We start from the raw sequence: 20,952 nt of genomic DNA on the forward strand, positions 1-20,952 counted from the left end.
ATATTAAATCCTGCTCTCTGATTGGCTGGGGGAGGGGCTGGAAACGATCCAGAGGAACAGTTTAGACGTCACTGGAGTCACCTTCACAATATAACACACACACACACACACAATAATAATAAACTGTTGAACCCAAGCGAGATAGACCACACGGTCACCTTCACATAGACTACAAGACCAAGCACACATAGCGATAACACACACACACGCACACACACACAATACTAGCCTCTTCTGAACCCTTGAGAGACTGTCACACCCTGATCTGTTTCACCTGTTCCTGTGATAGTCTCCACCCCCTCCAGGTGTCACTTATTTTCCCCAGTGTATTTATCCCTGTGATTCCTGTTTCTCTGTGCCAGTTCATTTTGTATGTTCAAGGCAACAAGTGTGTTTTTTCCCTCGCTCCTACTTTTCAATTTTCTTCTACTAGTCCTCACGGTTTTGACCTTTGCCTGTTTTCTGGACACATTCCGGCCTGTCCTGACCTCGAGCCTGCCAGACCATTCCTGCCTGACCTCGAGCCTGCCAGACCATTCCTGCCTGCCCTGACCTCGAGCCTGCCAGACTCTTCCTGCCTGCACTGACCTCGAGCCTTTCAGACCCTTCCTGTCTGCCCTGACCTCGAGCCTGCCAGACCCTTCCTGCATGCCCTGACCTCGAGCCTGCCAGACCCTTCCTGCCTGCCCTGACCTCGAGCCTGTCAGACCCTTCCTGCCTGTCTGACCTCGAGCCTGCCTGCCCTGACCTCGAGCCTGCCAGACTCTTCCTGCCTGCCCTGACCTCGAGCCTGCCAGACCCTTCCTGTCTGCCCTGACCTCGATCCTGCCAGACTCTTCCTGCCTGCCCTGACCTCGAGCCTGCCAGACCCTTCCTGCCTGCCCTGACCTCGAGCCTGCCAGACCATTCCTGCCTGCCCTGACCTCGAGCCTGCCAGACCCTTCCTGCCTGCCCTGACCTCGAGCCTGCCAGACCATTCCTGCCTGCCCTGACCTCGAGCCTGCCAGACCCTTCCTGCCTGCCCTGGCCTCGAGCCTGCCAGACCCTTCCTGCCTGCCCTGACCTCGAGCCTGCCAGACCCTTCCTGCCTGCCCTGACCTCGAGCCTGCCAGACCCTTCCTGCCTGCCCTGACCTCGAGCCTGCCAGACCCTTCCTGCCTGCCCTGACCTCGAGCCTGCCAGACCCTTCCTGCCTGCCCTGACCTCGAGCCTGCCAGACCCTTCCTGCCTGCCCTGACCTCGAGCCTGACTTCCATTCTGTGCCTTTGGACTGGTTTTGATCTTTGGTCCAAGACCATTCTCTTACCTACCCCTTTAGGATTGTTAATAGACATCTTGGACTCTCACCATCTGCCTCCTGTGTCTGCATCTGGGTCTCGCCTTGTGCCCTTATAGAGGCCTTACATTAGGGATGAATATTTCCCCAAAATCTACCAAGTTTCAGAACCGGAAATAATTCCTATTTATCCTGAGAGTCCTGGAAAATACAGCAAAAATCGGAATTGTACATTTAAAGCGTTTGAAAGCAAGATATTGCCACTATGTCAGGGTTCTCTCCTGACATAGTGAGGAGGGGAGCTGCACCACTTTCAAGAGGGGAGCTGCACCACTTTCAAGAGGGGAGCTGCACCACTTTGTCGATTTGGCTGTGCCACCTTGTCGGCTTGTCGAACAAAAGTCAAATGACGAAGGTTACGAGGCTTGCTAGACATGTAACCTCTTTCAACGAATGGCATATCTCCTACATTTGACTAAATCAAGTTAATGATTATACAGAAAGCAGACCAGCGCTCATAAATAACAGGGAGATGAAGAGTGGAAATGGTTTAAATATCAAGGTATCTTAATGGGGAACCAACTCAGTTTAACAAAATGACCAACTCAGTTGAACAAAATATCCATATCTACTCTCATTCCGTTTGTTGATCTCACATTCTCTACCGAAGCTCTCATAAGGGCAGTAAGTACGAGACAGTCCAGAGACGCAGTGGAAATGTTAGAGTGGTATTTTGACATGCATAGGTGCTTTGACGAGAGGGATAAAGTTAGGAATTTTCATGCGAGACAGGAGTCAAGATTTGGGGTTTCAGTGGGATTGGGACTGGATAGTAGCCTAGGCTCTAGGCCAGGGGAAGATTGAATTTCCCCTACACCTCTGTGAATTGTTAGAGATGCCATTGTGGTGAATTGTGCCAAGGCCTATCAATGTGTGACTGTCTGAAAAGTCACAATGACAGCTCAGATGCATCACTTTTTACTGTAGGAGTTTCCTGTAGGGTGTATTACACTCCTGTAGGGTGTATTACACTCCTGTAGGGTGTATTACACTCCTGTAGGGTGTATAACACTCCTGTAGGGAGTATAACACTCCTGTAGGGAGTATAACACTCCTGTAGGGAGTATAACACTCCTGTAGGGTGTATAACACTCCTGTAGGGTGTATTACACTCCTGTAGGGTGTATTACACTCCTGTAGGGTGTATTACACTCCTGTAGGGTGTATAACACTCCTGTAGGGAGTATAACACTCCTGTAGGGTGTATAACACTCCTGTAGGGTGTATAACACTCCTGTAGGGTGTATTACACTCCTGTAGGGTGTATTACACTCCTGTAGGGTGTATTACACTCCTGTAGGGTGTATAACACTCCTGTAGGGAGTATAACACTCCTGTAGGGTGTATAACACTCCTGTAGGGTGTATTACACTCCTGTAGGGTGTATTACACTCCTGTAGGGTGTATTACACTCCTGTAGGGTGTATTACACTCCTATGTACACTACAGTGTACATAGAATTGCCAGCCAAATAAAAAGAGTAGCCAGATATATTTTAAAAAGTTGCCAGATACATTTTAAAAAGTAGCCAGCCAGGCAAACCCCTTTTCTTGCTGAACGAGCTCTGTTTTAGTGGGCTCTGATACATTCACCACATCTGAAACACATTGAGTACTTCACAGAATTAACCTCCCAGATTGGAATTAGTTGTGGCATTGTGTAGAAAGACATAACTTTACAAATGGAATTACGGAAGAGGGGTGAATTCAGTGTATTGTTAGTTGTTTTGGATATTGTATAGGTATAGGCCTATATGATCAGGACTATTTTCTAAGTAAGACAACAAACCTTTTTCCACATTAAACCCGTCAGCTCTTGAGATTATCTACAGTTTCACTGTAAGATATGCATTACCACAATGACATTTGTTCTTCAAATTATGTATTTTATTAAAACTGAAAAAAGGAAGTAAATAGTCCACATTATCTTGAAAAATAAATGAAAAGTTTTGTTTTTCCATGTGTCTATCTTTCCCAGTTTTTTCCAGGTTTTTACTCTCAAAATCACACTTTGTAATAGAACAAATAAAAAGAATGTTGTCAGTCCACAATAATGCTTAAAGCACATCAGGAAACCACGTTTGGTGTCTGGGAAAAATCAGAGAACTTTACATTTTCGGGTGTGGTTACCCTTTAATTCAAATGCGCACCTAGCAAGAGGCTGTTTGTTTAGCGGTGTTTTTGTAGCTCATGTGACGGTAGAGTTTGCAAAACAAATACCCACTGGATTGGTGAAAATTATGATGATATCATTCTGCCAGGTCAGCATCTTTATTGTTGTGGGTGACTTTAACCAAACCCGTCGAAAACAAATGTTCCCAAAATATCACCAACATGTACCCTGCCCCACAAGAGGATCCAGTTGACCATGTAAACACAAACAGCCAAGACACGTAAAAAAACAAAACTGCTGCCTACCAACGCTCAGTCAGACTGCTCTATCAAATATCAAATCATAGACTTAATTATAGCACAACAACACACAGAAATACAAGCCTTAGGTCATTAATATGGTCAAATCCGGAAACTATAATTTTGAAAACAAAATGTTTATTCTTTCAGTGAAATACGGAACCGTTCAATTTCCCTAGTTAAAATAAATTCATGTTAGCGGGCAATATTAACTAAATATGCAGGTTTAAAGATATATACATGTGTATTGATTTTAAGAAAGGTGTTGATGTTTATGGTTAGGTGCACATTGGTGCAACGACAGTGCTTTTATCACAAATACGCTTGTTAAATCACCCGTTTGGCAAAGTAGGCTGTGATTCAATGATAAATTAACAGGCACCGCATCGATTATATGCAACGCAGGACAAGCTAGATAAACTAGTAATATCATCAACAATGTGTAGTTAACTAGTGATTGTGTTAAGATTGATTGTTTTTTATAAGATACGTTTAATGCTAGCTAGCACCTTACCTTGGCTCCTTGCTGCACTCGTGTAACAAGTGGTCAGTCTGCCACGCCGTCTCCTCGTGGAATGCAATGTAATGAGCCATGATCGGTGTCCAAAAATGCTGATTACCGATTGTTATGAAAACTTGAAATCGGCCCTAATTAATCGCCATTCCGATTAATCGGTCGACCTCTAAGACAGAGTCACAAGTTTTAAGTTCCTCTGCGTCCACACCACCAATCTTGTCAAGAGGGCACAACAGCATCCCTACTTCCTAAGGCGGCTGAAGAAATTCGGCATGCCACCCCGGGTCCTCTCCAAATACCACTGCTGCACCATCGAGAGCGTCTTGACTGGTTGCATCATGGCCTAGTATGGGAATTGCTCCGTCCACAGCCTCAAGGCTCTCCAGCGGGTGGTGAATACGGCCTATTACATCACTGGGACCGTGCTCTCACCCATCCAGGACATCTAGTCGAAAAGGTGCCTGAGGAAGGCATGCAGCATCATCAAGGATCCCACGCACCCCAGCCACAAGCTGTTCTCTCCCTTAACGTCAGAGAGACAGTATCGGAACATGAGGTCTGATACCAACAGGTTCAGAGACCGTTTCTATCTACAAACTATCAGACTGCTGAACACACACACACACACACACACACACACACACACACACACACACACACACACATATACTGTACATATCGTTCATTCTAGCGGGAGAGGGCTCGACGGACTAGCAAATTAAAACTTTTAAATGAAAAGTAGCCTAGTTAATATGAAGTGGAAAATGTAGCTGGCTGAAAATGAGTTTGTAACCGTCTGATTAGCCGACAGCCGGCGTTAATGGAAAACACTGGTTTTTTAAACTGCATTCGGGTCACGTGTGCAGTCTGGCAGTGTCAATTCTGTATGTGCTTTGAATTTATGGCGACTCTGTGTGGAGTAAACATGCTAGGCTAAAGGTTTCCATGCGACAACCTGTTCGGACAATGTGCTCTTTTATTTTTTGCTAATCTGCTCCCGTGCATGTTGTGTATTTTTTGGCATTGAATTAGTGTCGACATTGGAGAAAACGGGAAATCATTTTCCGGATCTTGTCATTTTTTTTGCTCCCGGGACAGGCCAGGGATCCTGCTTACCCATGTCAATCCCTACTGTACATTAACCTATTGACCTAAACAGTAAGCACAACAACAATAACCACACAACAGCCACCTTGACCTCAAGACACAATACATGGTCTACCACAATATGACACACCAAAGACGAGTGACAAAGACGAGTGTCTTCTCAAACTGACAGACAGCCCCTGAGAGCCCTGTCGGGTGGAAAATAAACTACAATGAGAGAGCTGAGAAAGACAGGCTGTCTTGACAAGGTGTGTGAACAGAATCCAAACACAAGCGGGTAATGAACATGGTGAACACACACACACACACACACTATTAAACATCTGCATACAGAGGAGAGGAGGAGTTCTCTCTCTGTCAGCTCTTCAGAGACAGACAGACAGACAGACAGACAGACAGACAGACAGACAGACAGACAGACAGACAGACAGACAGACAGACAGACAGACAGACAGACAGACAGACAGACAGACAGACAGACAGACAGACAGACAGACAGACAGACAGACAGACAGACAGACAGACAGACAGACAGACAGACAGACAGACAGACAGACAGACAGACATAGGGAGGGAGAAGGGACAGAAGAGAAACAAACAATTGGCTTGAATAACGGAAAACAACTTTTCCACCACTTCAGGATCAAAGAAGAGCGCTTGAGTGGGGACGACAGGCTTTCTGTCAACATTACCACGAAGAGGCACTGATGACAAGCACTGGTTGCGACACACACACACACACACACACACACACACATACAAGATATGTGGGCTGCTACACACATTCTTCAACAGGACACAAACTCAAAGGTGAATCTGTGTGTGTGTGCGTGCATGTGTGCGTGCATGTGTGCGTGTGTGCGTGCATGTGTGCGTGCGTGTGTGCGTGCGTGTGTGCGTGTGTGCGTGTCTAAGTCTGTGTTATCTTCTGACTGAAGATGTGGTATATTACATAGGTGGGTTTTAATTTAGCATGTTTTTTTTACCCCCTACCCCTTTTTAGATATATACAAAAAAAGCAGGCATTTTCCTTCCCTTCTCACCTCCCTTCCCCTCCAGAAAGACCACTAAGAGAACTTACGAGGTCTCCATGGTAATGCTTGCTTTCGCCTACTCCCCTACAGCATTACACATGCTGTAACAGCCCTTAGGAAGACACTGTAACAGCCCTTAGGAAGACACTGTAACAGCCCTTAGGAAGACACTGTAACAGCCCTTAGGAAGACACTGTAACAGCCCTTAGGAAGACACTGTAACAGCCCTTAGGAAGACACTGTAACAGCCCTTAGGAAGACACTGTAACAGCCCTTAGGAAGACACTGTTACAGCCCTTAGGAAGACACTGTTACAGCCCTTAGGAAGACACTGTAACAGCCCTTAGGAAGACACTGTAACAGCCCTTAGGAAGACACTGTTACAGCCATTAGGAAGACACTGTAACAGCCCTTAGGAAGACACTGTTACAGCCCTTAGGAAGACACTGTTACAGCCCTTAGGAAGACACTGTTACAGCCCTTAGGAAGACACTGTTACAGCCCTTAGGAAGACACTGTTACAGCCCTTAGGAAGACACTGTAACAGCCCTTAGGAAGACACTGTTACAGCCCTTAGGGAGAACAAACCATTAGTCTGCGGACAGATAATTCTGTGTGTCAGTCCTGGACAGAAACCTCTGCTCTGCCAGACAGATAAATGACTGTTTCCTTCCCCTCCCCATGAGGACACCACAACTCACCACAAAGTGAACTCAGTCTAGCTCAGGGTTTCTCAAACTCGGTCCTCAGGACCCCAACGGGTGCAGGTTTTGGTTTTTGCCCTAGCACTACACAGCTGATTAAAAATATATATTTGTTTTATTTCACCAGGTAGGCCAGTTGAGAACAAGTTTTCATTTTCAACTGAGACCTGGCCAAGTTAAAGCAAAGCAGTGCGACAACAACAACAACACAGGAAGGTACCACGTTCATCTGTACAAACAATAGTACATACGTTTAAACACGCAGCCGTCATACCGCTCAGGAAAGAGAAGCGTTCTTTCTCCTAGAGATGAACGTACTTTGGTGTGAAAAGTGCAAATCAATCCCAGAACAACAGCAAAGGACCTTGTGAAGATGCTGGAGGAAACCGGTACAAAAGTATCTATATCCACAGTAAAACAAGTCCTATATCGACATAACCTGAAAGGCTGCTCAGCAAGAAAGAAGCCACTGCTCCAAACCACCATAAAAAAGCCAGACTACGGTTTGCAACTAGCCAGACAACGATCGTACTTTTTGGGGAAATGTCCTCTGGTCAGATGAAACCAAAATAGAACTGTTTGGCCACAATGACTATCGTTATGTTTGAAGGACAAATGGGGAGGCTAACAAGCCGAAGAACACCATCCCAACCGTGAAGCACGGGGGTGGCAGCATCATGTTTTGGGGGTGCTTTTCTGCAGGAGGGACTGGTGCACTTCACAAAATAGATGGCCTCATGAGGTAGGAAAAGTATGTGGATATATTGAAGCAACATCTCAAGACATCAGTCAGGAAGTTAACCAGCCTTAAGAGGTGAAAGGTCAAGTTTGGGAAACGCAAGTCTAGCTGGAGAGGTTCAAGATCTGGATTCTAGAGACAGCTTACAGTATAGTAAACAACAGTTAGACAACTGGACAAACAGATAGACGGACAGATAACTGGCAGCAGTCCAAATACCTTGTATACCATCCTCTCCAGTGGTCACCACTGTCCCAAATGGACAATGACCCCAAGCATATTTACAAAATTGTGGCAAAATGGCTTAAGGACAACAAAGTCAAGGTATTGGAGTGGCCATCACAAAGCCCTGAGCAAGGAGGCCTACAAACCTGACTCAGTTACACCAGCTCTGTCAGGTGGAATGGGCCAAAATTCACCCAACGTATTGTGGGAAGCTTGTGGAAGGCTACCCAAAACGTTTGACCCAAGTTAAACAATTTAAAGGCAATGCTATGAGTGTATGTAAACTTCTGACCCACTGGGAATGTGATGAAAGAAATAAAAGCTTAAATAAATCACTCTACTATTATTCTGACCTTTCACATTGTTAAAATGAAGTGGTGATCCTAACTGACCTAAGACAGGGAATATTTACTTGGATTAAATGTCAGGACTTGTGGAAAAACTGTGTTTAAATGTATTTGGCTAAGGTGTATGTACACTTCCGACTTCAACTGTACCTGCTGGAGTGCGTTCAATGGGTTGCTGTAGCTATGGCGACCAGTGAGCTGAGATAAGGCGGGGCTTTACCTAGCAAAGACTTATAGATGACCTGGAGCCAGTGGGTTTGGCAACAAATATGTAGCGAGGGCCAGACAACAAGAGCATACAGGTCGCAGTGGTGGGTAGTATATGGGGCTTTGGTGACAAAACGGATGGCACTGTGATAGCCTCCAACACTCAGCAAATTGGATGTAGTCTATTTTGTAAATGACATCGCAGAAGTCAAGGATCGGTAGGATAGTCAGTTTTACGAGGGTATGTTTGGCAGCATGAGTGAAGGAGGCTTTGTTGCGAAATAGGAAGCTGATTCTAGATGTCATTTTGGTTTGGAGATGCTTAATGTGAGTCTGGAAGGAGAGTTTACAGTCTAGCCAGACACCTAGGTATTTGTAGTGTTCCACATATTCCAAGTCAGAACCGTACAGATTAGTGATGCCAGGCGGGCAGCAATCGGTTGAAGAGCATGCATTTAGTTTTACTAGCATTTAAGAGAAGGCCACGGAAGGAGTGTTGTATGGCATTGAAGCTCGTTTGGAGGTTTGTTAACACAGTGTCTGTCCAAGGAAGAAAGAAATAATCAACTAATGATGAAGCGTTGATCATTTTAAAATCAGCCTGTGTAGTGTTAGAGCAAAAACCAAAACCTGCCCCCCTAGGGGTCCCGAGGACCAAGTTTGGGAAACGCAGGTCTAGCTGGAGAGGTTCAAGATCTGGATTCTAGAGACAGCTTACAGTATAGTAAACAACAGTTAGACAACTGGACAAACAGATAGACGGACAGATAACTGGCAGCAGTCCAAATACCTTGTATACCGTCCTCTCCAGTGGTCATCAGCTCAACTCCCCTACCACTCTGACTCTCCACCCCCCCCAAACCAGACCCCAGTCCCAACAGAGCGCTGCGCTAGCAATCTGACAACACTCACACATGCAGTAAACATAAGACACTGAGCAATGTAGGCCTGTGTGTTAAGGATCCTTTTACACACATCACTGTCCTTAGACCTCTGTCTGATCTCATGGAGAGCCACGGTATAATTTACCTGAGAGTACACACACACACACACACACACCCACACAGAAAAACACTGCAGCATCATTCCATAGTGTCTAGTAGTCAGGGCGATACTGGTATACATACCAGCAGCACACACATACTGTAGCACTAGTGCATACACAAACGCTCTCTCACACACACACACAAACGCACTCCTGCATTATTGAACGGGGAGCAAGTCAGCTCAGAGACAAAGAGGGAGACATGGCAGGAGAGTCAGGGTGGGGGAGAGAGGAGAGAGGGAGGAGTGGGGAGGGAGTAGACATGGCTGAGAAGGCACAGGGTCATTTAGTAGTGATGGGAAGTCTGGTTCTTTTGACTGACTCTTGATTTTTTCGTCTCGTTCGGTCAAAATAACAATTATTTCGACCAATTTCATTCATTTGAGTCAGTAATGCCCAGAGCACACAGGGACCACCAAAATAACAATATAATTAATTGGGCCAACAGGTCAAACGAATGACTAAAATGAACAAGTCACTCAGAAAAACGAATCCTCCCAGCAAACCGGGAACATTCCCAGAACATTAGCTAAGATTCTCATTAAGTTCTAGTTAGGGTTTTATCTAACATTAGAATGACAACATCCCAAAAACATTCAGAGAATATTTTTGATCAAATCTATTTATCAAAAATATTTGCGATGAAATATCCTTCGAATGTTCTAACATTCACTAAAAATGTTTCTATAAAACATTTTCCAGATGTTGCAAGAACGTTCCTATAAAACATTTAATCTGTTATTTAAAAGTTCCCAGTATGTTTCATTAGGTTCTGGGAACAGTCTGGTGGGAAAATTCTGGGAACATCACAAAAGATATGTTCACAAAACAAAAGAACTGTCCAGTTGTGCGGGTGATTCCACAACGTTTCTTTTAGGGTGCAAAAAGTACGCTACCAGAATTGTGTCTGTTCTTTAAAAGGTTCCCAGAATATTTGATTCGGTTGTGGTAACATTTTGTGGACAGGAGATATGTTCCCAAAATGCAAAATATGCTCATTTGTGATGCCATTCATACAATGCTTATTTTAGGTTGCACAGGACATTTCCTTTATGTTGTAAGAATTAAATAGGTCCGTTGTTATGACGTTCATAGCATATTTATTTCAGGTTTAACATTTGTGGAATTTCTTTCCTTCTTAATGTGTTTGAACCAATCAGATGTGTTGTGACAAGGTAGGGGTGGTATACAGAAGATAGCCCTATTTGGTAAAAGACCAAGTCCATATTATGGAAAGAACGGCTCAAAAAAACAAATAGAAACAACAGCCCATCATTACTTTAAGACATGAATGTCAGTCAATCTGGAAAATTTCAATTACTTTTAAAGTTTCTTCAAGTGCAGTCGCAAAAACCATCAAGTGCCATGATGAAACTTGTTCTCATGAGGACCGCCACTGGAAAGGAAGACCCAGAGTTACCTCTGCTGCAGAGGAGGAGTTCATTAAAGTCAACTGCACCTCAGATTGCAGACCAAATAAATGCTTCGCTGAGTTCAAGTAACAGACACATCAACTGTTCATGTACATACTACCTCAATTGGGCCAACCAACCAGTGCTCCCGCACATTGGCTAACCGAGCTATCTGCATTGTGTCCCACCACCCGCCAACCCCTCTTTTACGCTACTGCTACTCTCTGTTCATCATATATGCATAGTCACTTTAACCATATCTACATGTACATACTACCTCAATCAGCCTGACTAACCAGTGTCTGTATGTAGCCTTGCCACTTTTATAGCCTCGCTACTGTATATAGCCTGTCTTTTTACTGTTGTTTTATTTCTTTACCTACCTATTGTTCACTTAATACCTTTTTTTGCACTATTGGTTAGAGCCTGTAAGTGAGCATTTCACTGTAAGTATTACTGTAAGTAATACCCGTTGTATTCGGCGCACCTGACAAATACACTTTGATTTGATTTGAGACTGCGTGAATCAGGCCTTCGTGTTCGAATTGCTGCAAAGAAACCACTACGAAAGTACACCAATAATAAGAAGAGACTTTCTTGGACCAAGAAACACGAGCAATGGACATTAGACCGGTGAAAATCTGTCCTTTGGTCTGTCCTTTGGTCCAACTGCCGTGTCTTTGTGAGATTCAGGGTAGGTGAACGGATGATCTCTGCATGTGTGGTTCCCACCGTGACGCATGGAAGAGGAGGTGTGATGGTGCTTTGCTGGTAACACTGTCAGTGACTTCTTTAGAATTCAAGGCACACTTAACCAGCATGGCTACCACAGCATTCTGCAGCGATACATCATCCCATCTGGTTTGCGCTTAGTGGGAATTCCATTTGTTTTTCAACATGACAATGACTCAAAACACTTCCAGGCTGTATAAGGGCTATTTGACCAAGAAGGGGAGTGATGGATTGCTGCATCAGATGACCTGGCTTCCACAATCACCCATCCTCAACCCAATTGAGATGGTTTGAGATGAGTTGGGCCGCAGATTGAAGGAAAAGCAGCGAACAAGTGCATAGCATATGTGGGGATTCCTTCAAGACTGTTGGAAAATATTTGTCATGAAGCTGGTTGAGAAAATGCCAAGAGTGTGCAAAGCTGTCAAGGCAAAGGGTGGCGTCTTTGAGGAATCAAAAATATAATATCTTTTGATTTGTTTAACATTTTTCTGGTTACTACATAATTCCATATATGTTATTTCATAGTTGTGATGTCTTCACTGTTATTTAGAATGTATAAAACAGTTAAAATAAATAAAACCTTGAAAACCTTCCAAACGTTTGACTGGTCCTGTACATTTGACCTTGTCTTGAAAGTCCTTAGAACATTTCAAGAACATTTAGAAAATGTTATATCCTGTTTGGGGTAGGGGGCAGCATTTTCACTTTTGGATAAATAGCGTGCCCAAACTGAACTGCCTCCTACTCTGTCCCAGATCCTAATACATGCATTATTAGTATTGGATAGAAAACACTCTGAAGTTTCTAAAACTGTTTGAATCATGTCTGTGAGTATAACAGAACTTATTTAGCAGGCGAAACCCAGAAGACAAACAATTCAGATTTTTTTTTAAATGTGTTTTCATGGGGAATCCAGAATTTTTAATAGACGTTCCTGCAATTCCTACCGCTTCCACTGGATGTCACCAGTTTGTAGAAATTGGTTGAGGTTTTTCCTTTGTGTAATGAAGAAGTACCATAGCTCAGAACGAACGTCACTTCATGTGTACCTTTTGATAGAGGCGCGTAACCAGAAAAGTAGCGTCAGTTTGTTTTGCTCCTGTATTGAACACAGATCATCCCGTCTTCAATTTGATCGATTATATATGTTTAGAAAACCTAAAGTTGTATTACAAAAGTAGTTTGAAATGTTTTGGCAAAGTTTACAGGTAACTTTTGAGATATTTTGTAGCGATGTTGCGTAAGTGGGAAGCGGTGTTTTTCTGGATCAAACACGCCAAATAAATTTTGGATATATATCGACGGAATTAATCGAACAAAAGACCATCATAAAGAACTACAAATACCATGATCTGGACGAGGCTGCCGAATTGAGGCAACGGTAAGAATCTCTGAATTAACTATCTAATGTTAGCTAAATGTAGTAATGAATAAATTGGCTACAATTCTTTAAACATTGACGATGCTGGGAACTGGCTCGTGCAAGTTTTAAATTGCCACAATACCTATTAGCAAAGGTTTCAGCTAGAGATGACGTGCGGGGGCTTGCAGGGATTTCTAGTTTTGCATTATGTCTACTTTGATGCTAATTAGCATTTTCGAATCTGAGAGTTCCAGAGCCAAATATATTGACAAAATCTTGTCCAAGAGAGATGTACATGGTTACCAAACGTCACGCCAGAGTAAGCCTAGACAAAACACAGACCTTATTTTAAGTGTTTCTAAAATCCCCTTTGAGAAAAATGTATGGTGGAAAAACGATTGAAGACCCTGAAGAAGGCACAGCAATGCAGAAATAACTGGCAGTTTATATATAGAGAGTGTGTGACTCTCTTTATGTCTTTTTTATAGCAGTTTATTCGCCGTTAGTCAACACCTCCACACAAAATAATGTTCTCTGGGTGTGCTCCAGCTCCAGCTTCTAATTGGAAAAATGATTGGAACCATATGGTGATATGGAGACACATGGCATTTTAATTTAATTTCATAGGAAATTTCATTCATCTGAAAATCATTTAATCATTCAAACAGAAGAATCTTTTTGTACACTTCATATGTTGACTATCTGCATATACAGCACCTTCAGAAAGTATTCTCAACCCCTTGATATTCTCCACATTTTGTTGTGTTACAGCCTGAATTTAAAATGGATAACACTTAGATTTTGTGTCCCTTATCTACACGCTATACCCCATAATGTCACAGCATGATTTTTGAATGACTACTTAAGCTTTGTACTCCACACATACAGATAATGCTGAATATCCCTTTAAGCATTGTAGTTAAGTTATTAATTACACTTTGGTAAGGGTATCAATACACCTAGTCACTACAAAGATACAGATGTATTTTCCTAACTCAGTTGCCAGAGAGGAAGGAAACCACTCAAGGATTCAACCATGAGGCCAATGGTGATTTTAAATCCATTACAGAGTTGAATGGCTGTGATAGGAGAAAACTGAGGATGGATCAAAAACATTGTAGTTAGTCCACAATATTAACCTGCATGACAGAGGGGAAAAAGGAAGCCTGTACAGAAGAAAAATATTCAGAAACATGTATCCTGTTTGCAATAAGGCACTAAAGTATTACTGCAAAAAAAATGAGGCAAATGTTTTTTTTTTGGTCCTGAATACAAAAGCATTATGTTTAGGACAAATCCAACACAACACATCACTGAGTACCACTCTTCATATTTTCAAGCATGATGGTGGCTGCATCATGTTATGGGTATGCTTGTCATTGGCAAGGGCTAGGGAGTTTTGGGGATAAAAAGAAACGTAAGAGCTAAGCACAGGCAAAATCCTAGAGGAAAACCTGGTTGTCTGCTTTCCAACAGACACACTGGGAGATAAATTCCCCTTTCAGCAAGTCAAAAACTTGATCCGATGTCAAATATACACTGGAGTTGCTTACCAAGTGGTTTGGTTACAGTTTTGTCTTAAATTATCTTGAAAATCTATGGCAAGACTTGAAAATGGCTGTCTAGCAATGATCAACAACCAACTTGACAGATCTTGAAGAATTTGAAGAATTTGAAGAATAATGGGCTAATAATGTATAATTACGGTGCGTAAAGCTCTTAGAGACTTAAAGACTCACAGCTGTAATCGCTACCAGAAGTGATTCTAACATGTATTGACTCAGGTGTTGAATACTTATCTAATCAAGATATATTAGTGTTTTATGTTCCTTTTTTTTAAATACTAGAATGTATCTACCACTTTGTCATTAGACTATTTTTTGTAGATCGTTGACAAAAAAAATACAATTAAATCCATTTTTAATACCGCTTTGTAACACAGCAAAATCTGGAAAAGGTCAAAGGGTGTGAGTACTTTCTGAAGGCACTGTAATTCAATTCATAGGACTTTTGAACAGCATTTAACTCATACAAACACAAGCAGATGTTTCATTGATAATATTCACATGTTGGGCTTGAACCTGCAATGTTTGGTTCCCATGCCAGGTATTTTATCCTCTGCACCCCCAGGGGGAAGCTCTCCTTTCTTTGTCTTTTGGCAGTATATAGCCATGGCAGTATGGTCAATCAGGAATTGCATGATTCCTTGTGAGCATTCTTAGACATAAATAACCCAGGGAAATCCTGGAAAGTGGGTTATTCACCATCCCATGCTCTATGTGCTGCATACTTCTAGGCCCATATTTACAAGGTATCCAGTCAATTTTTACACAATGTGTTATGTTCTACAGTTAGTCTAAATTCTGCATTTCTGACTGGATACATAAAAAAAAAGACTTACTGCATGCTTACAACATTAAGGGAATGAACATTGTATGAACGTCATCACAGGTGAGCATATTTTGTGTTTTGGGAAACTATCTTTTGCAATGTAGCCACAACACAACATTAGCCAGCAGCATACCACCCTGCTTACCACTGCTGGCTTGCTTCTGAAGCTAAGCAGGGTTGGTACTGGTCAGTTCCTGGATGGGACACCAGATGCTGCTGGAAGTGGTGTTGGAGGGCCAGTAGGAGGCACTCTTTCCTCTGGTCTAAAACAAATATCCCAGGGCAGTGATTGGGGACACTGCCCTGTGTAAGGTGCTGTCTTTCGGATGGGATGTTAAACGGGTGTCCTGACTCTCTGAGGTCATTGAAGATCCCATGGCACTTATTGTAGGGGTGTTAACCCCGGTGTCCTGGCTAAATTCCTCAATCCATCACGGTCAACTAATAATCCCCAGTTTACATTTGGCTCATTAATCCCCCTCCTCTCCCCTGTAACTATTAACCAGTTTGTTGCTGCAAATGAGAATGTGTTCTCAGTCAACTTACCTGGTAAAATAACAAATAAATAAATAAAACAACCTAATGGAATATTTTGGGAACCTTTAAAGAATAGACAACAATGTGTTCTGGGAACGTTCTTGTATGACCAGAGGGATGTCTTAGCACCCTAAAAGAAACATTGTATAATCATCCAGACAACTGGATATTTGGGGGTTTTGAGAACCTATCTTTTGTGATGTCCCCACAATGTTACCACCAGACTGTTCCCACAACCTAATGAAACATTCTGGGAACCTTTAAAAAAAAAAAAAAAAGACATTCTCTAATCATCACCACGACTGGACAGTTTTTTGTGTTATGTGTTTTTTGTGTTATGATGAATGGATGTTCTGGGAACCATCGCAGAACCAATTTTGCCGGGATGACTCTCGAGTCAGTAAAAAGATCAGTTCAAAATGAACAAATGGTTTGCGAACCGCACCTCACCATCACACAGTGTCCTACAGACAGAGAGAGAGGGAAGGAGGTGGAGAGAGAGAAGTATGACCATATTAGACACATATTTCCCTTAGATAACACAGACCCACAAAGAATTCGAAAGGTCAGTACAGGTGCATCAAAGCTGGGACCGAGAGACTGATAAACAGCTTCTATCTCAAGGCCATCAGACTGTTAAACAGCCATCACTAGCACAAGAGAGGCTGCTGCCTACCTACAGAGTTGAAATCATTGGCCACTTTAATAAAGGGAACACTAGTCACTTTAATAATGCCACTTAAGTCATGTTTACATATCTTGCATTACTCATCTCATATGTACTGTATTCTATACCATCTATTGCATCTTAGCCTACGCTGCTTTGTCACTGCTCATCCATATATTTATACATTCTTATTCCATTCCTTACTTAGATTTGTGTGTATTAGGTATTTGTTAGATGTTACTTATTATATATTGCTGCACTGTCAGAACTGGAAGCACAAGCATTTCGCTACACTCACAATAACATCTGCTAACCATGTGTATGTGACCAAAACCATTTGATATAATTTGACAACAAATCCAATTTTGATAAACTCCCATATCTACTGGGTGAAGTACCAAAGTGTGCCATCACACCAGCAAGATTTGTGACCTGTTGCCACAAGGGCAACCAGTGAAGGGCAAACACCATTGTAAATACAACCCATATTTTTGTCCATTTATTTTCCCTTTTGTACTTGAACTATTTGCACATCGTTCCAACACTGTATATAGAAATAATATGACATTTGAAATGTCTTCATTCTTTTGGAACTTGCGTGAGTAATATTTACTGTTCACTTTAGATTTTTTTTCATTTCACTTGCTTTGGCAATGTAAAATATGTTTCCCATGCCAATAAAGCCCCTTGAATTGAATTGAGAGAGTGAGGACAAAGAATGAGTGAAAAGAGAAAGAGAGGAGAAAAGATTGATGAATTGACAGTCTGAGAGAAAGGGATGAGAGAGCAGAGAAAAGAGGGGGAGGGGGAGAGAGAGAAACACAGACGTTGGGAGAGTAAATGAGCCACAGTGGGGGCGAGAGGTAAGAGACTGGATGACACAGAAGTAAAGGGAGTGATGCCAGTAATAGCGAAGTTATTCAAGGGAAAGAGAAAGAGTGGGAGGTATGGAGAAGGGTAAGGGAGAGAGGTATGGAGAGGGGTAAGGGAGAGAGGGGGAGAGAAAAGAGAGGGGAAGAATAATTTATGACTTGAGTGGCTAGAAAGAGACTTATGACCTGCAGGTATATATGTCTGCGGACACACACACCATAGTGCTGCCCTCCCTGGCCGGGAAACACAACATCAAATATTAAACCAAAATGTCACACCCTTTCCAATATACACTCCTCCTCCTCCATCCCTCACCCCCCTCTCCTCTTCTCCCAGACAGCGAGCAGCTTCCACCTAATGAGTTTCATTTGCATTGAAGACCATGGAGAGGGAGGTGTGTGGGCAGCACCCCCACATACCATAAAGGCTTTAAGGGATTTTGCTAATGCTTTTGCTCTGGCTCGCGCTGCAGCTGCCTCGCTTAAGGCCATTCACATGCTGCGTTGTGGCTAGGTCTCACATCGCCACTCCAATGAAGAACAATGGAGGGCCAGGGTCAATCCTAGCTCCCACATCACTGACTCCAGTCAAGAGAAGGTTAGCTTATGTTAATGTAAACCCTCTCACTGCTGCATGCCATATTACACAATAACCATCCTGGCCCGGCTAGCTGAGACAGCTGCTAACAGAAAAAGACCATTGCCCACTTCAAAATCGATCCCTCATACATTAGAGAGAGCACACAGGAGGCTATGCATCCCACATGATGGCCCCCTATTCCCTATAGCCCTATGGACCCTGGTCAAAAGTAGTGCACTATACACGGAATAGGGTGCATTTGAGATGCCCCCTAAACCACTGTGTTCCTCTGATTACAGAATCCAGCAGTGATGTCAGAATGATGTCAGGGGTGTTTTGAGGGTGAGTAGGGCCTAATGAGGGCTATGGTTCCAGTGTATAACATGCTATCTCAATAGGCGTGTCCCTAGCCTGCATGGTATCTCAATAGGCGTGTCCCTAGCCTGCATGGTATCTCAATAGACGTGTCCCTAGCCTGCATGGTATCTCAATAGATGTGTCCCTAGCCTGAATGGTATCTCAATACATGTGTCCCTGGCCTGCATGGTATCTCAATAGACGTGTCCCTAGCCTGCATGGTATCTCAATAGACGTGTCCCTAGCCTGCATGGTATCTCAATAGACGTGTCCCTAGCCTGCATGGTATCTCAATAGACGTGTCCCTAGCCTGCATGGTATCTCAATAGGAGTGTCCCTAGCCTGCATGGTATCTCAATAGATGTGTCCCTAGCCTGCATGGTATTTCAATAGGCGTGTCCCTAGCCTACATGGTATCTCAATAGATGTGTCCCTAGCCTGCATGGTACCTCAATAGATGTGTCCCTAGCCTGCATGGTATCTCAATAGATGTGTCCCTAGCCTACATGGTATCTCAATAGATGTGTCCCTAGCCTACATGGTATCTCAATAGATGTGTCCCTAGCCTGCATGGTATCTCAATAGGCGTGTCCCTAGCCTGCATGGTATCTCAATAGGCGTGTCCCTAGCCTCAATATCTTAATAGGTATTTGGGGGGCCCTAAGTGGGGGGAGAGAAATTACATTTTAGAGTTAATTTCCTGCAATTCTACACATTTTGCCATGCAGGGGAGAGGCTTATGCCTGGCCCTGAATGTCCATACTGTATCTGTCTCTCCTCTCTCCTACACACACACACTCTCCCTCTCACACACTCTCTCGATGTGCCTCAGTGCCTTACTGAGTGAGCCGTTCGTTCAAAGCACATGAGCTCCACTCTAAGCTGCTCTACCTGCTGAGTGCCCACACATTGGATTAAGGCCGCTGCCTGTCTGGCTGGGACTCTCACTCACGTACCTACTGTAAAGGGTGTGTCAAGGACGGGGCTGCATACACATCTGCGTCAGTCAAATCACCCAACCATTACTAGGACTGCAACAACAAGGCAGGGCCTCGTGGTCAGCCAGTCTTTCTAACATTGTTCTGGGCTACAACAGTCGTCAAAATGGCCAATTTGTGAGGAAAGTTGCGAAAAACACAGTCATTATAAACTCACATCTCTGAATTTGTTCCAATATCTGTCCTTGTCGTATTGAGACACGGTGCTGAGCCATTTGTCGTTGTCCATCGCGTGGCCAATGTTTTTGTTACCAACCACCGTTCCCCCGCGCCTGCCCTCTGCGCGCAGCAAGAGAGCCGCGAAAGGCAGCAGACAGAAAAGCATCGTCTGAAAAAAAGAGAGATGAGGAAAGAGAAAATGAGAGAGAAAGTGACATTGAGAACAAGATGTATTAAGACAGCAAAGGAGGTAAAATGAGCCTGCTGCCTTGATGCGCATGATGTGGACTAGGAATAATTGTTCGTACAAGTACGCGCCAACATGTAGGTTAATTCACCTGCACTTTGTCATGGATTGAAAATGTATTTAATGATGCAGATATGTCAGCATCAAAATGGACAAGGACATGATGTTATTCAATCTATTAGGTTGGATTAAATTGATTGAGTAAATACTGGAGATTGCCTCCTATGAAATTGCTGCTCCTCCTAAGCTGATTATAAACATTTGGAGACATATCGCATTTGCACACCGTGGCAGATGGAGCACGGGAAACCGATTAGCTCGTGAGGCTCTCAGACGGTATAAACAGGCAATTACCGTCTACTTGGAGCGCGCGCCTCTCTCATCTCCTTTTACCAAAGCGGGAGTGAACCACAAATACGTAGACTACATAACTCTCTCCCTTCCCTTATCATATACATACAAATCTGTCTTCACCGGTCCTAGCTCACAGACGCACCCCGTTCTTCCATCCACCTACCTCAATTAGCTTGTGTCCAGCTCCTGGGAAAAGAGGTATAGGGTGGGACGTTTCTGCTGCTGTCAGTTAGACGTTTTTTTTTTTCGGTCAGACTGTAGAGTAGCCTAATTATCCACGGGACCTCCGGTAGCTCTGAACTCCGCTGTAATACTGACAGCGACCAGGAGCAGCAGGAACAAGCCTCGTCAGAACTGTCTCTCTCCCACCCTCGGTAACTTCCGCTCAGACTCCGCCTCTCTGATAGCGGTCTCTCTCTCTCTTTCCCAATCGCTTCCCCGCTCACTCCGTTACCCTCCTCTATACCTCCCTCTCCATCCCTTCTTCCCTCTCCCTCTCTCTTTGCAGTGCAGAGAGCTGGTGTGTCATTGATTTACAACGGGGGGAATGGTGCATTCACACGGGAATAAGCGAATGTTTGTTGTTTCAAGGCGAAATCTCCAGGTGA

The 20,952-nt window shown here is 43.5% G+C and overlaps 1 protein-coding gene across 2 annotated transcripts in view; it reads right to left on the reverse strand.

Moving 5' to 3' along the window:
• LOC112220822 (testican-1) overlaps positions 1-20,781 on the reverse strand; it is a 297,048-nt gene extending 276,267 nt beyond the window's left edge. For both annotated transcript variants that reach the window (XM_024382717.2, XM_042303032.1), the window contains exons 1-2: positions 20,508-20,781; positions 19,742-19,912 (exon numbers count right to left, since the gene is read on the reverse strand). In XM_024382717.2, coding sequence (XP_024238485.1) covers positions 19,742-19,909 — 168 coding nt within the window. In that variant the 5' untranslated portion in view covers positions 19,910-19,912; positions 20,508-20,781. The remainder of the gene's footprint in view (positions 1-19,741; positions 19,913-20,507) is intronic.
• Positions 20,782-20,952: the final 171 nt, after the last annotated feature.

Source organism: Oncorhynchus tshawytscha, linkage group LG21 (genome assembly GCF_018296145.1).
Source record: "Oncorhynchus tshawytscha isolate Ot180627B linkage group LG21, Otsh_v2.0, whole genome shotgun sequence".
Taxonomy (NCBI): domain Eukaryota; kingdom Metazoa; phylum Chordata; class Actinopteri; order Salmoniformes; family Salmonidae; genus Oncorhynchus; species Oncorhynchus tshawytscha.